This window comes from Emys orbicularis, chromosome 3 (assembly GCF_028017835.1).
Source record: "Emys orbicularis isolate rEmyOrb1 chromosome 3, rEmyOrb1.hap1, whole genome shotgun sequence".
NCBI classification, from domain to species: Eukaryota; Metazoa; Chordata; order Testudines; family Emydidae; genus Emys; species Emys orbicularis.
This window is the reverse complement of record NC_088685.1, coordinates 70469885-70483515: the sequence shown is the minus strand read 5'-3', so window position 1 is coordinate 70483515 and position 13631 is coordinate 70469885. Positions and strand designations below refer to the sequence as shown.

General features: G+C 42.9%; 1 protein-coding gene across 1 annotated transcript in view; it reads right to left on the bottom strand.

The window, feature by feature from the left end:
* Window positions 1-13631, bottom strand: part of ORC3 (origin recognition complex subunit 3) — a 75568-nt gene that overhangs the window by 7365 nt on the left and 54572 nt on the right. The window contains exons 14-17 of the mRNA XM_065400753.1: window positions 11125-11258; window positions 9080-9162; window positions 7420-7517; window positions 6213-6354 (exon numbers count right to left, since the gene is read on the bottom strand). Coding sequence (XP_065256825.1) covers window positions 6213-6354; window positions 7420-7517; window positions 9080-9162; window positions 11125-11258 — 457 coding nt within the window. The remainder of the gene's footprint in view (window positions 1-6212; window positions 6355-7419; window positions 7518-9079; window positions 9163-11124; window positions 11259-13631) is intronic.

Genomic DNA, 13631 nt, shown 5'->3' with positions numbered 1-13631 from the left:
GATACTGAGCGTACTGGAGATTGTTTATGGTTGGCTTGGGGCTCACTATGAGGACTTCCCGCTCTGTTTTTTGATGACTTATGAGAGGGGTCAGTGGCTGATTTCTTCGACCCACAGTCCTTGCAAGTTGAGGGCTGTGGGGAAGAATCACGTCTGCCAGGGGACTCTTGGTGGGGGTCCGGGGAGGGTTGGAGGGCTGCCTCCATGAAGATGATCTTCTGGTCTCAACTCCCTGTCCTTGCAAGACCTGGGCCTGAGTTGCTGGCAGAGACCATACTTCTGTGGAATGTGGCCTTCCCCGAGGTAGCGTATGCACCAGGAGTGCTTGTCTGCTATAGGGATAGCCTCTTTGCACGAGAGGCACTTCTGGAAGTCCGGTAAACCAAGCATTATCCTACTGGGGGAAGGGTCCCCAACAAAAAAAAGGGGGGGGGGAAGAAGCCCCCCCCCTTTTTTAGGAAGAAAATAGAAAAGAAGAAAACTACAACTACGACTGGGGAGACTAGCTATAGAAATGTAAGTGAAGGTAATGGTAGTAACGGAGGGCCAATAGCTCTGTCTCTAGCTGCAGCAGTTGAGAAGGAACTGAGGGGGGTTAGCCCACGCACGCTGGCTAGCCTTGTGGCAGGGCACAAGGATAGACAGTGCGTGTGTGGGCGTAATGGACACTGCTATAAAAGTTCTCTGATCAGCAGCTCAGGGACGCAAGCACACCTACAGTGGAGCACCCACAGCAGGTATTTTATTAAGATTATTACCCTTCTCTCTTGCTTGTTCTATTTTGTACACTAGAGTAAGGAATATTTAATTCTATAGATCAGGTAAGAAATTGATTAACACTTCATCTCTGTCCTCATTATCAAATAAATAGATGTCAGCGTGCTTTTTGCCCTCAGGGAGGGAAGGAATATAAGCATAAATCTGTCTGCATACATTAACAAGTTTACTTGTTTTTCTTATAGTTTTATCTTCAATGTGTATAAACCATCACCTCTCTCTGGTTTGAAAACCAGTACTTGCAAAGCTGAAGTCTGATTTTGAGAAACCATTCCACATGTCAGGAAATCCAAACCGACAACACTTTAGTTAGTTGACTGCGAAGTTAAAAAAGGACCTTATCTAAGAAAAAAAATCTTCTATGCTATTGTTGCAATCCATAGCACTGTGACATCAGCTCATACATTTATTGATCGTACTTTATCCACATTAACAGGTCAGGAGCTCCCGCTGTGAACAACACCGTTGATTCTGCTGCTATCAGCTGCTAATAACGGGGCTAAAACCCATACTTCAACATTTGGTTGCATAATAGGTCAGTTAGAAAATAAGTTTAAAAAATGCTGAACAAGGACACCACCATAAGCAAAGGTTTTTCAATACAGAGGAAAAGATCAGGCAAGGAATTACTTTCATTTCCTGTTTATTACATTTCTAAATTTGCCTTTTACAACTGATTCTTCCAGTTTGTGTTCAGCAATCCCAGTGCCTATGGGAAGTTCCCTTATAGAGTTTTCAGAAATTCAGTCTAACAGATTTTCAGATTCAATTACACTATGCAAAGAAGACAGAAATTGAACGGATTAGGTATTATGTCAATTTACCTGACAGTTCAGTACAGATGGTTTCAGTCTAAATAGTGTGACTATTAACTAATGCAGCTGATGTCTAGATTGATAAATTGTACTGTATCATTGGTGAGCCAGTCAGCAATTCATGAAAATAATGTAATTCATTCCCTATGCTACCATTTTACCAACCAGTAAGACCACTTTGATTTGGTTTGAAATCAAACAGCTGTGTAAAACAGGGCAAGGCCCAACTTCTATAGTGTGGGCATTTGGACCGAACATAGGAAAAAAGGAACTAATCAAGGGAGAATACTATTGATTAGCAATGCATGGTCTATGCCTGAGTTTGGAGAATGACAGCTTGCTTATGATCTTATGGCCAGGTCTTTATAGCATGCCCTGAGGGAGCTGCAGCAGTGCTCATGGAAACCTCAGCTTCCTGAGGTAACAGCAGATAATCTGTCTCTGGCAGGAAATAACTACATACTAAGACTGATAAGCAGGAAGTTGTTCTAGAATGCAATCATTAATGAAAAGGAGGACCTTAAACACCAACATTACATTTAATTGGCAACTAGTGCTGCTTCCAAGTAAGGAGCATAAACAGATACTCAGGAACAAGTTAAAAACCTGGCTGTGCTCTTTTTTGAGGGGAGCAGATGGAGGAAAAATAAGTTTTTCAGGATCTCTATTTATTCCCTTTATCAAGGGCCTTATCCCTCCCTCCAAAAAAAAGAGAGCTAGATGCAGCTTATGGAATTTTTTGTTTTTTGCTGCTCCAAACATCTTGGTGGGATGGGAATTATTACTCAAGTTCTGTGTGAAACTCACCCTCTCTGCAAGATCAAACATGATGCCTCCATGATTCTCTAAGCCCCAGGGATATTTTGGGCTCATATTACCCATATCATACTGACACAAGGCCAAGCAGTTCCTAGCTGTGATATTTTGAATTGCCAGTAGCTGGGTTTCCAAGCAATCCATCAGGGCAGAAAAGACAGTTAACTTTTTGAAACTGTTGTTCTTCAAGATGTATTGCTCATGTCCATTCCATTGTAGGTGTGCGTGCTTGCCCCATACACCGATGCTGGAAGCTTTTCCCCCCTCAGTGGTATCCGTATGGGACTGGCTCTGGCGCCCTCTGGAGTGGGGCGCGTATGCTCCTGGTGAGCCTTGGCATGGTCCTGTGGAACCAGGTGAGAGGGCCCAACCATCACCTCATCATGCGAAGAAGACGAGGAGGCAGGTACAGGCGGGTCAACCAACTCCACCACTTCTGCCATGGGGGCCTCAGCCAAGGCTGGCTGAACCTGGGGAGCCCACTCTGACTCCACATCCGAGTCAGGGGGCGGGTGGGAGACTGTCGCCAACCATTTGTCAGATGCCCCTGAGGCCGACCTATGCACCTGCAATGGTTGGGGAAATCCCCAGGGATTCCAGAGTTGCCAGGGGGCAGGCCACTGGCCCTGAAGCCACGTTGCCACTTGTGGCCCAGTGGGGAATGCCGGTGCCACCGATGGGTGGCCCTGGCCAGTGAGCAGGATTTCCTCCTCGCTGTCGGAGCCTGAGGGGGGGGGGATACATGCCTGGGGGACCAGGACGGTGCCGAGGCTGCCTGTCTACCTCGATCCGATCGGCTCTGGCCCCAGACTGCCGCTGAGGATCTGTATGAGGGCGATGGCACTCGGTGCTGCAATCCCGGTGATGGCGTTCGGTAGATAGGTGACGGTACCCTGGTGATGGACGCCTTATGCTTCGCGAGCGATGCCGTTCCGTTGAGCAAGAGCAGGAATGGGAGCGGGTAGACCGATGTGTCAGAGACCATTGATGCGCTTGCAGTGAACTGTTCCGGCGTTCCAGCGATGGGGCTTTGGGGACAGGCGTCTCGACCCTCCGAAGCGGTGCCATGAGCTGGGAGAGTGGCTCGGGCGCTCCCGGCACCAGGGCTCTGGGGACTGGTGCCGCGCTTCTGCGCCAGCCCATTGGTGATCGCCGCCTCGAGCCCGAGGAACGCTGCTTGGTTTCCAAGGAACGACGCCGGGAACTCTGGCAGGCAAGCCAACTCGCGTCCGTGGGCTGGTGGTGCTGCTCAGGCGAGCGCTGACGGGACTGATGCGGACCATTAGAAAGGTCCCAAGGCAGGTGTATCCCTCAAATGAGGCACCTCCAAGGCGGTGTGGACGGCACCGCGAGGTGCCGTGTGCCTCTGATGCTCCCCGGGGTGGCAGGTGGGTCTTGGAGTGGGCTTGACCACTCAGTAGGAGTCGGAGCCCAACCTCTGTCTAGAGGGGAAGAGCTGCCCCTCGCGTGCCTTTGCTCTCCTCCCCTTTATGGGATGTAGGAGAACGTCCCCTTCTGGCCTCTCTTTGCTTTTTAGCTGGTACTGGGGATGGGCATTGGTGCTGATCTGAGGCTGGTGCCGGCGGAATGCTCTGGACCAAGGCTGCAATGCTAGGAGCGGAGTCCGACCTGGTCGGCTCTGAGGCCGGTGTAAGGGCCGACTCCATAAGGAGTGCTCGGAGATGAATGTCCTGCTCCTTTTTGGTCCGCGATCTGAAGCTCTTGCTTGTGAGACACTCGTCTCATGCTTGTGTGATTCTTGTTGCTAACGTGGATTTCCCCTAAGCAATTCAAACAGCTTCTATGGGGATCACTGACTGGCATGGGTTTCTTGCAACAGTCACAAGGTTTGAAGCCTGGGGACTGGGGCATGCCCCGTCCCTAGGCTAAGTCCCATTCAGGACTAAGTCTACACTAGTAGGGTTGCCAACTTTGGTTGGACGTATTCCTGGAGGTTTCATCAGATGACAATCTTTAATTAAAGATTAATCTTTAATTCCTGGATACTCCAGGACAATCCTGGAAGGTTGGCAACCCTAACACTAAGGGAACTATAAAACTAAAATTTCTAACAACTATATACAGAAAGTTCACAACTAGTTGAGAGGAGCAAGCTTGCCGAGGCAAGAAGACATTTCAGCACCGTCACTGGCAGTAAGAAGGAACTGAGGGTTGGGGGGGAGTGGGCTTCACCCCTTATACCGCGTGCCACTTCACAGGGCACCAGAGCCAGTCCCCTACAGATACCACTGAGGGAAAAACTTCTGGCACCAGTGCATGTGGCAAGCACACACACCTACAATGGAATGGACATGAGCAAGCACCCGAAGAAGAATTACAATTCTTTTGTACACATTTCTGTCAGGCTAAATACCAATCCAGTTCACATTTTGCTGAGGTAAAAGCTGGGTTAGAGTCCCATGAGAAATGGCATCATATCTTTAATCACTTGCTGGTACCTTACAGTGGCAGATTCTTTCCTGCCTGCACCTTTTTGGTAGGAATAGCTCTGGATAGCTAGATCTTTATCAGAGAACTTTTGCTCTGGTTGTAGCCCATGAAAGTACAAACTCTGCAGAATTTATAGACACTGTTGGGGAAATTATATCTTCAATTCAAACAGATTAAAATAGTAGTAATACACTGCCACAGCCAGTACTCCTACTAGACACTGAGTTAGATACCCAACAAGCATAAGAAATGCATCAAAAATGCAAAGAACAAATGTGTAAAGATAGAGATCTAGGTCTTTTACATTTCTGTAAATTTAATTAAGAGAATATTCATTAAGCACATTAGAAACTGGATTTAGCTGGCTCTCCTAATCTAAGTCTTTTGTGTTTTTATAACCAGATAAAATTGTAAAGGATCAGATAAATAAGCACACAGACAAACAAACCCAACACAGACTGGATCACAGAATTCAAACACTTATCCAGTTTGGTTTGGGTTTGACTCAGGCAGCAAGCATGCAAACATCCATGAATGGCAATAATCTCATTTTTCCACATAATGGCCACATTTTTAAAGGGAAAAAACTGGGACACGGGGATGGTTTGGATGGGCATCAGGGAACTGTGCATGAGAGTGGGAAAGAGAAAAGAATGCCCACTCCTGCCTCTCTCCCATCCACCCCTTCTCCTTCCCTGCCACCATGTGATTTTGACTATGTCAGGGGGGCTGGTTTCGTTCAAGAGCTCACGGGGAGGTGGTGTGCGGATCTCTGAAGGTCTGGAACAAGAAGGGGCAGGGCATCACTATGTTATAGGTATGAAAAGGAGGGAGTCTTTTAGATACTTTTGTATACAGCCAGTCTGTCCTTAATTTCAGCAGCTCAGCTGACCAGCAGCTCCATCAGGCAGCCAATCTACATGAGTTTACAAAGACACAGGACAAAACACTATTTTTGTAAAATGAACAGGGCCTATAGGACCAGGTTTGGTAACTGGAGGACTCTCTTTTCAGGGTCACGGTCACCCAGTCAAAGTGGAAGGTGAGAAAGTCTTTCTGCTTATCTCTGTAGAGAAGGCAGTTAAAAATGAGGCTCTGGAAACTGCCTTCCCGTCCAAAACTCTTAATGAAGCAGCATCAGCTTTTTCCTGAATCAGGCAGATTCTCTGGCTCTCAGCCAGTTCCCCAGCTGCTTCATAAAGAGCCACTTGCTTGTTCCTTGTGACAGACCCTACTGTGTGCCAAATGTTATGAAATAGCAACATTAAAATACACACATTAGCCTCACACAGACCATGCACGAATTACACACAGAACTATGAACAAGTCACATAGTTGTTGTCCATTTCTTACTTTCAGGTAGCAATAGGGGTTGTTCAGAGCTGTGTGAAGAGCAATCCGTGGGGCAGCATTCAAGTGCTCACGGAGGGTGTTAGCTGTGTTGAAATACACCACTTCGTTCAGGGTCTGCATCTCTGCAGGAGCAAGGTAACTTCTAAAAGAACAACATGGGATGTATGAAAAAGACAGCTCTTCAACTGAAAGGACACTATGAAACCCTACTGAAAGCTAAGCTTTCACAGAGATAGCAAGAATGTGCATTTCACAACAGGCATGGGCAGAAAACCTCTGAAAAATAAGATACCCCCAATACCTAGAAACAACTTCAAATAAAATGAGAATTTTAGGAATTATCAACCCAGCTTCCCACTTCAAACATTTCTTAATTAGAATCCTACCTACATCCGGGGCAAATTCACCCAACAATGCAGGCAATACCCAGAATGCTGACACCAGTCATCTGCCTTGCTCATTACTCCTACACCCATCCAATCTTTAAATCCCTTCACTGGCTTGCTCTCACCTTTGTTTTCAAATTCAAGCTTCTTGTCTTGGCCTACGTACCTCTGCACAATCTAGCTCCTGCCAATTTCTCTGCCCTAGTCCCTATTTGCTCCACACTTTTGATCCTTCCCTCTACTGAAGATGCACAACTAACCGCTGCCTTCATAGCCTTCTCCCACCCTTGTCTCCACACTTTCTTCCTTGTGGATGCTTACACTTGGAACTGCCTCCACGAGCCCATCTGCCATGCCTTGCATTAGCCAAAATAGAAATGGGTATCACAACCCTAGCCTACACAATGCAGAAAAGAAATCATGGATAGACCAATACTGATTATGGTGTGGGCCAATTTGACCTTGTCTTGTCAACTGCCATATTTTTCTTCATCTTCTGCAGCAGCAGGAATGAGTTGCGCAATGTATGTTTCAGACTCCTTACAGCATTCTATGGAAAAGAGGCATTTTCAGAGACCTCATCCAGACATAGATGGCTGCAAGGACACCCAACAGCAACATTTCACGGAAATAAAAAGAGTGGAGAGGACATGTCTCATATTGCAGGACTATAGCTGTGATTTTGATAGCAGTTTCTCCCAAGTCTGAACTGTTTGGTAAACTGTTGTTCTGTGTGTGCGTGCGTGCATGTATATATTTTTCTATGGTATCTTATGATACTGTATCAACTATTAAAGGGTCCAAAGAACAGGAAAGCTCACCTTACCAGGCTGTCTATAAAGTCAACAACTTCGAACCGGAGCATTTCAAACTTAGTTAGTTTCTTAGATCTTTTTGATTCTTTCAACTCCAGCAAAGTCTATAAAAGACAGAAAATGCACAGCCCAGTCATTTTGGATGGCAAACCCATTTATCTAGAGTGATGCTGACAGGATTATTGCATTTTAGAAATCAAGACATGAAAAATGATTGCCATGACTCTCCTAGGTAACACATACTAATCTAAACGGAAATAAAGTTAGACTGACAATACTGTGTTCCCTGTTTGTATGCTATCTTACAAAAGGTATACAAGTATCTGGCTGCTTAAGAAGGGAAATAAATGTTTTCATTGTGAGAGTCTGTTTTACTAAGACAGAGCTAACACAAATCCTGACATTAGTGTCCTGAGGCTAGGACAAGAAAATTTCAGATTGCTTTTTCTCCATTCCTAAAATTAACATACATTATGGTGTTATAAAAGGAAAGGGAGAGTTGTCTCTTGGTTGGAGCCAGGGACGGAGACACAGGGAATTTGGATTCTCGCCCCAGCTCTGCTTCTGATTTGCTATGCGACTTTGAACAAGTCACTTAGCCTTCCAGGGCCTCGGTTTCCACATTCACAAAATGGGGATAATAATATGAACCTATCTCACAGGGAGGATGTGCAGATTAAAAGTCTGTAAAGTTCTCAGATGCATGATGCAAGGTGCTATCAAAATGCTAACTGGCATTATTATATGAATTTGTTAGCTGCAATGAATTCTGACTCAACATGTGCAGTTAAAAATATAAATGAAAGCACCTTTAGTGCTGAAATAGGTATTGATGTACCACTTGCTGTCAATTTAGCTACAACAAAATAACGGTGTAGAGAGATGTTGAACTAAAACATTCATACACATTGCACTTCATACACACCTTGTTTTCATAGGCTGCTACCAGACTTGACAAACCAACTTGCCTAGGGCAACTAGAAATTTTAGTCAGAGTAAGGCTGGAGAGCTTCTGGCTCCTTCCTTGCAGCGCTGCTTGCCCTTTTATCAGGGGGAAGGGGGACAGAGCCAATCAGATGCTACCATTCTTTTTTTTAAGACTGGGGTGGAAGGAAATGAGAAACCCCTGCTGCTTCTCCTCTAAGAAGAAAGGGGTAGAACTGGGAGCAGACAATCCAGATGTAGGAGAAGAAACCTGGAGGCTGAAGCTCTCTGCATGTTAAGGAAGGCAACAGTAGCATCTGCAAGGAAGCTCTACAAAGAGGTAGAGGGTTAGGATCAGAATTGATTGATAGGTAGGGGAAGGGGAAGGAGGTGGAGTAGAAAAGTGTATAAAAGTGATTTATTCTTTGTGTGGGGAAATCTACTTACCGGAGGACTGTCAACACATGCCAACGTAAGTTAAATATGCATGGGACTGTGGTGCTGCAGGCTTTTTTATCAAGGCCAGTATGCTTAGTCAGACAGGCAGGAGTCATGGAAATCCTTCAAGCCGGTGGCTTCTTATCTGACATTTAGGTTGGGCAGGATGTTAAATTTTCAAGTCACTCACAGAACATGATTTGCTCATAGCTACGGTGTGCAGGGCAGATCTAATCAGGAATAATTAACAGCTTGAAAAAAATAAATCTTGAAACTAGTTTGTAGAAAGTAAAACTGGCCTGACCTTCTGAAGGTGATAGAGGTCTGTCTTCTTCTGGAGTTCCTTTTGTGATGACACAGACACATCTTGTACCTCATTGGTTTCTGCTACTGGAACAAAACCAGTGTTCAACACATGGCATAAACTTTTTCTAATATCTAGAGAAACTCGGTGACCCAGGCGAAATTGAGACAGGGTCAATGGTACTCTTTCATGTTAGATGAGGACCGAAGTCCAGTTAGCTATTAAATTTTTCCCCTGGCAAACAAAGGTCAACAACACGTCACTGTGTAATTTATATTGTGAACAGTTATTCAAAAACAGAAAATTCAGCCCTGTGCAGAGGGCCAGCACAAGGCCTATGCACCACTTACATTTCACTTAAAACTTCTGGACCATATCCTCAACAGGTACAAATTGGCAAAGCTCCACTGATCTCAATGAAGTAGCCACTTAATGAGCTTTTAAAACTCCTCACATTGTAAATTTACATTTTTCCCATGCAAAATTTTTAAAGAGAAAATAGATTCTCATCTGCCATTCCCAAACTCCATAACCTGGATTTACTGAAGTGAGAGCAAAGTGAAAAATAGAACATACTGAAGCATTTGACTGACCAGTTTTATCTTAATTTTAACCTATGCCTGAATTTTGCTTTCAGAACCCTGTAGTTTGTATATCAATAATTGCATCAATAATTAGCAACTTTGCTTTAAAAAAAATCCTGATTCTCTGGTGGTGGGCTAAGTTTCAATTTTGATTAATTTTAAAACAAACAATTCCTATCACAGTAACAACTAATAATATTCAAAGCAACAGACTGTTAGGTTACTTGCATTGCTTATGGGGTTGTCACCTGTAGGTCACAGGTTTAAGTCTGGCTCAGGTCAGTGGTGAAGTATGATAGCTGTTTGGTGGATTACATGAAATGAGTTGGTAGTTGAAGTCCAATTTTAGTGGACAGGTGTCAACATCTTAAAATCCATCATCACAGTTTTCTGTCAGCATCAACAAAGGCCAAAGATTCAATAAGCATGGAGACTATACTGCCCCCTCACCCTAGAAGTCGTTTGTCAAAATCAGGGTGAGGTACATTAATGAGCACAGGGAAGATTGTAGATGTGCTGCCTATTTTCAGCGATGCCAAATCCTGCAACTTTATCATTGCTCTTGTGATCTTGGAAGTCTTTCTTAAAACCTAATTTCCTGAAGACAACTGTTATGGGATAATGTCAGCTTTAATTTACAAATAAATAAGCTTCTAGCCCTCACAGTTGCAGACAAAAGCCTGAAATCATGAAGAATGTACTGAAGGCTCTGAAACTAAAGGCAAACAAAATAAACAAAAAGTCCAAATGTATTAATATTTTTTTTAAATCTCAATTTTTAAGCCACTCATGATTTTTGAATGCTTGAGATTGGCTATACTCTATGCTGTGGTTACAAAGAGGCTGTTAATATAGGACCTTTCACTTTTTCCCTTGGGCTGCACTGTTGAACTCTACAGGTTGCCACTGGCCATTACCACTGCAATCAGGCCACCCTGACCTGAACAATCCATCTCTTATTTGGATCTGACTGTGACTTAATTTGCACATTTTTATTAGTTGGCATGGTAATGAGCCCAAATGTATGTGTAAAGGAGTTTGCTACTATTAATTTTTCAAGTTTTGACTTATTCATGAAATGTTTTTGAAAGCTGTAAAGCACTTTATGAAAAACCTCAAGAAAATATATATATCAGATGTCATTTATCATCAACCTCCTTTGATCTGTCCAGTTCCTTGTCTCACACCACTCTTCCATTTTACAAATGATGGGCCCCGTCAGCTGTAATACAAATATCGACAATCCCTATTTTGCATGTCAATCGTTTTTGAAAAGATGTACTCCATGTCAAAAACGCTTGCCATATTGATATTCTTATGTGGAGAAATTTTGGGGTTTGATCTCAAAATACCATGAGACATCAGCAGGGCCAGTGAATTTCATCAGAATGTAGATTCTTTGAGGCCATTTTATAGCAGATTATTGATGCCAAACAATTTGGCAGTAAGTTACATGCTCACCTTCCAGATTTTGAAATCGTGCCAGGAACTCCTCCAGTTTCTCTACCGTGTTGCTAAACTGTTTTCCAGAAGACGATATAAAAATCTCCACACATTTTTGAAGTATGGCCACCAACTCATCCTTAGCCAACATCCTGAAAAACAGAATCAAATAGCTAATGATGTAATATAACCAGCAAACAAGAAAAGCATTTGCTGAAGTACTTAGAATAATGTTCAGTACTGTATTTTCTACTCATCTGAAAAAAGAAAAGAAAGAAAGAAATCCCCAAGTTCTGTAATTTAAAGCTGCCAGTTTTCTTGTAAAGTTGATTTCCTAAAGAATAAACTAAGGCTGTTTAGCTTTTATATCCAAAGCTCAGTATTTAAAAAGGGCTGAAGTATTGACTGAGCTAGAAGAAGATATCCTTCAATTTCCCCCTAGAATAGATGGTGAATAGTTTCTTCAGAGTACCCAGTCTATGACATCATCTAGAGCTGGAAGCACCTTCGTATGCCTTCCCTCTAGGATCTGATTTAGAGGTGGGAACTTGGACTTAAAGCTTGACAGTGGTTCATGATTCATGCCAAACAAGGTATGTGAATTATATAAAGCAGAATAGCCTCACCTGGCATTTCAACATCACAAAACTCATTACATTCTGGGATCCAGAATGAACTTGAAACACAGTCAAAGTTAATGATTCAGGTATTTAATTAATATAAAAACATCACCACTTTGTATTTATACAGCACTTATCTGTAGATCCCAGCATTTTATAAAGATGACTAAGGATTGCTTAGTCTCAATATTTTCATTCTAAAGATATCAAATCAAACATCAAATACAAATTAAATCTAAAAGTATCTATATAATAATATTCTAGGATAGTCTCCTGAAGCCTAGACTATCTGTTGAGTCAGTGTGAAAGAATGGAAACAGCTACAAGCGTGGTTGAGGGCTCTTTTTGTTCAGAATATCACCAGGTTCACCATCTGTTACTGTTCAATTTTTAAATTCTCAAGCCATTTTGATTTTACAAATTACATTTTTGCAATAGCAAGGCCTAATGATCTAAGTCATTAATACCTCCTTAGAGCTATGGCAGTGGCCATGGCTCTGGCAGCAGAGTTTGAGGTGTGTAGCCAGCTATGTTGCTACAGATATATGGGTACTGGGTTTGAGGGTTCACCTCCTCAAATGGTTCACCCCTCAAGTATGGCACTCTTATTTTAAATTAGTGTTTTCACCTCTTACCCAGCAAACCCCTTTGTTTGCAAGGTAAAAGGTCTTTGTAAATGGACCCTTTGTACATCCAAAACAATAAAAGTAATTTATTAGCCAAAAAGGAGTGCAAGGGGGGCATAATGTAAACACGTTGTGATGTAAACACATTTGTGAGTCAGCCTGTCACTCCCGTCCAATTCTTTCAATTAAGAAAAGTCAAAGAATTAGTCCTTGATTTAAAGCCCTATAAAAGGAAAATAAAAATATTTTAAGACAATTTGGCAGCAAGGAACCAATTAACCTTCCAAAATTACTTTTGTAGGGCCATTATCTCCTATCCAAAAAATAGTTTTTGCTAGTAGTAGTGGATTTCTTTTTCAGAAAAGTGGTTAAGGCTCTGGTAGAACAGACCCCGTCCTTCATTAGCCACAGTTTTCAGGGACTGTGGAAAGGATCAATTTATCAAATTAAAAGTTGGTAAATGCCAATAGCAAATTAGAAAGTTTTAATTCCCACAATCTTAATGGCTTTTAGAATAACTTCCATTGCCTCAACTGGCCAATCACCTTTTAAGGTGATGGTCAGAAGAGAAATAATATTATTTAAGCACCTTCTATGGCAAACCAGTGACTCCCAAATTAAGAAAATTAAAATGGATACATACCTGCAATCCTTGCACAACCATATATGCAAGATGCATTGGTATGTAGTGGTTAGAACTGGCCTATTTTAATAAAATTAAAAAAATTGGAAAGTTGGTAACCAAGTCATGCTCTTTTCGTATAAAATATCAGGAGCATGGTTGCTACCACAGGTGGTTAAAACCGTATCACCGTAACAAGCTGATTTATCTGTATAGAAAATTCAAGTAACTACTAATACACACAAATTAAATAAAGTTTTACCATGCTAATCAATTAAAGTTGTACCAGGAAAAAAGACCTCTCCTTTGCAGGTGTCCAACAATTCAAAATCCTCAGAAGCCAAGTTGGAACAAGCACACAGCAAAATGCTGTTTGTCCTCTGCAGCAGCTTTAATGTCCTCACAATTAATCTGATGCAAGCCCAGGCCTTTGGGGCACCTGGTCTGCAGAATGCACAGTATCCAGCCAAGCTGACTGAAGACTCTCGATCTCCAGTACTTGATTCCCATATAGTAGAAATAGAGAAAATGGACTTTCAGGTAAAAACTCCAGACAGTGTAAACCCTAACACTGTAGTAACGGTGGTCTGGAGCTGACAACAGCAGTCCGCTGTAAGAACACCTGATGCTGCACTGGTGGCATCCTCGGAGCAGTAT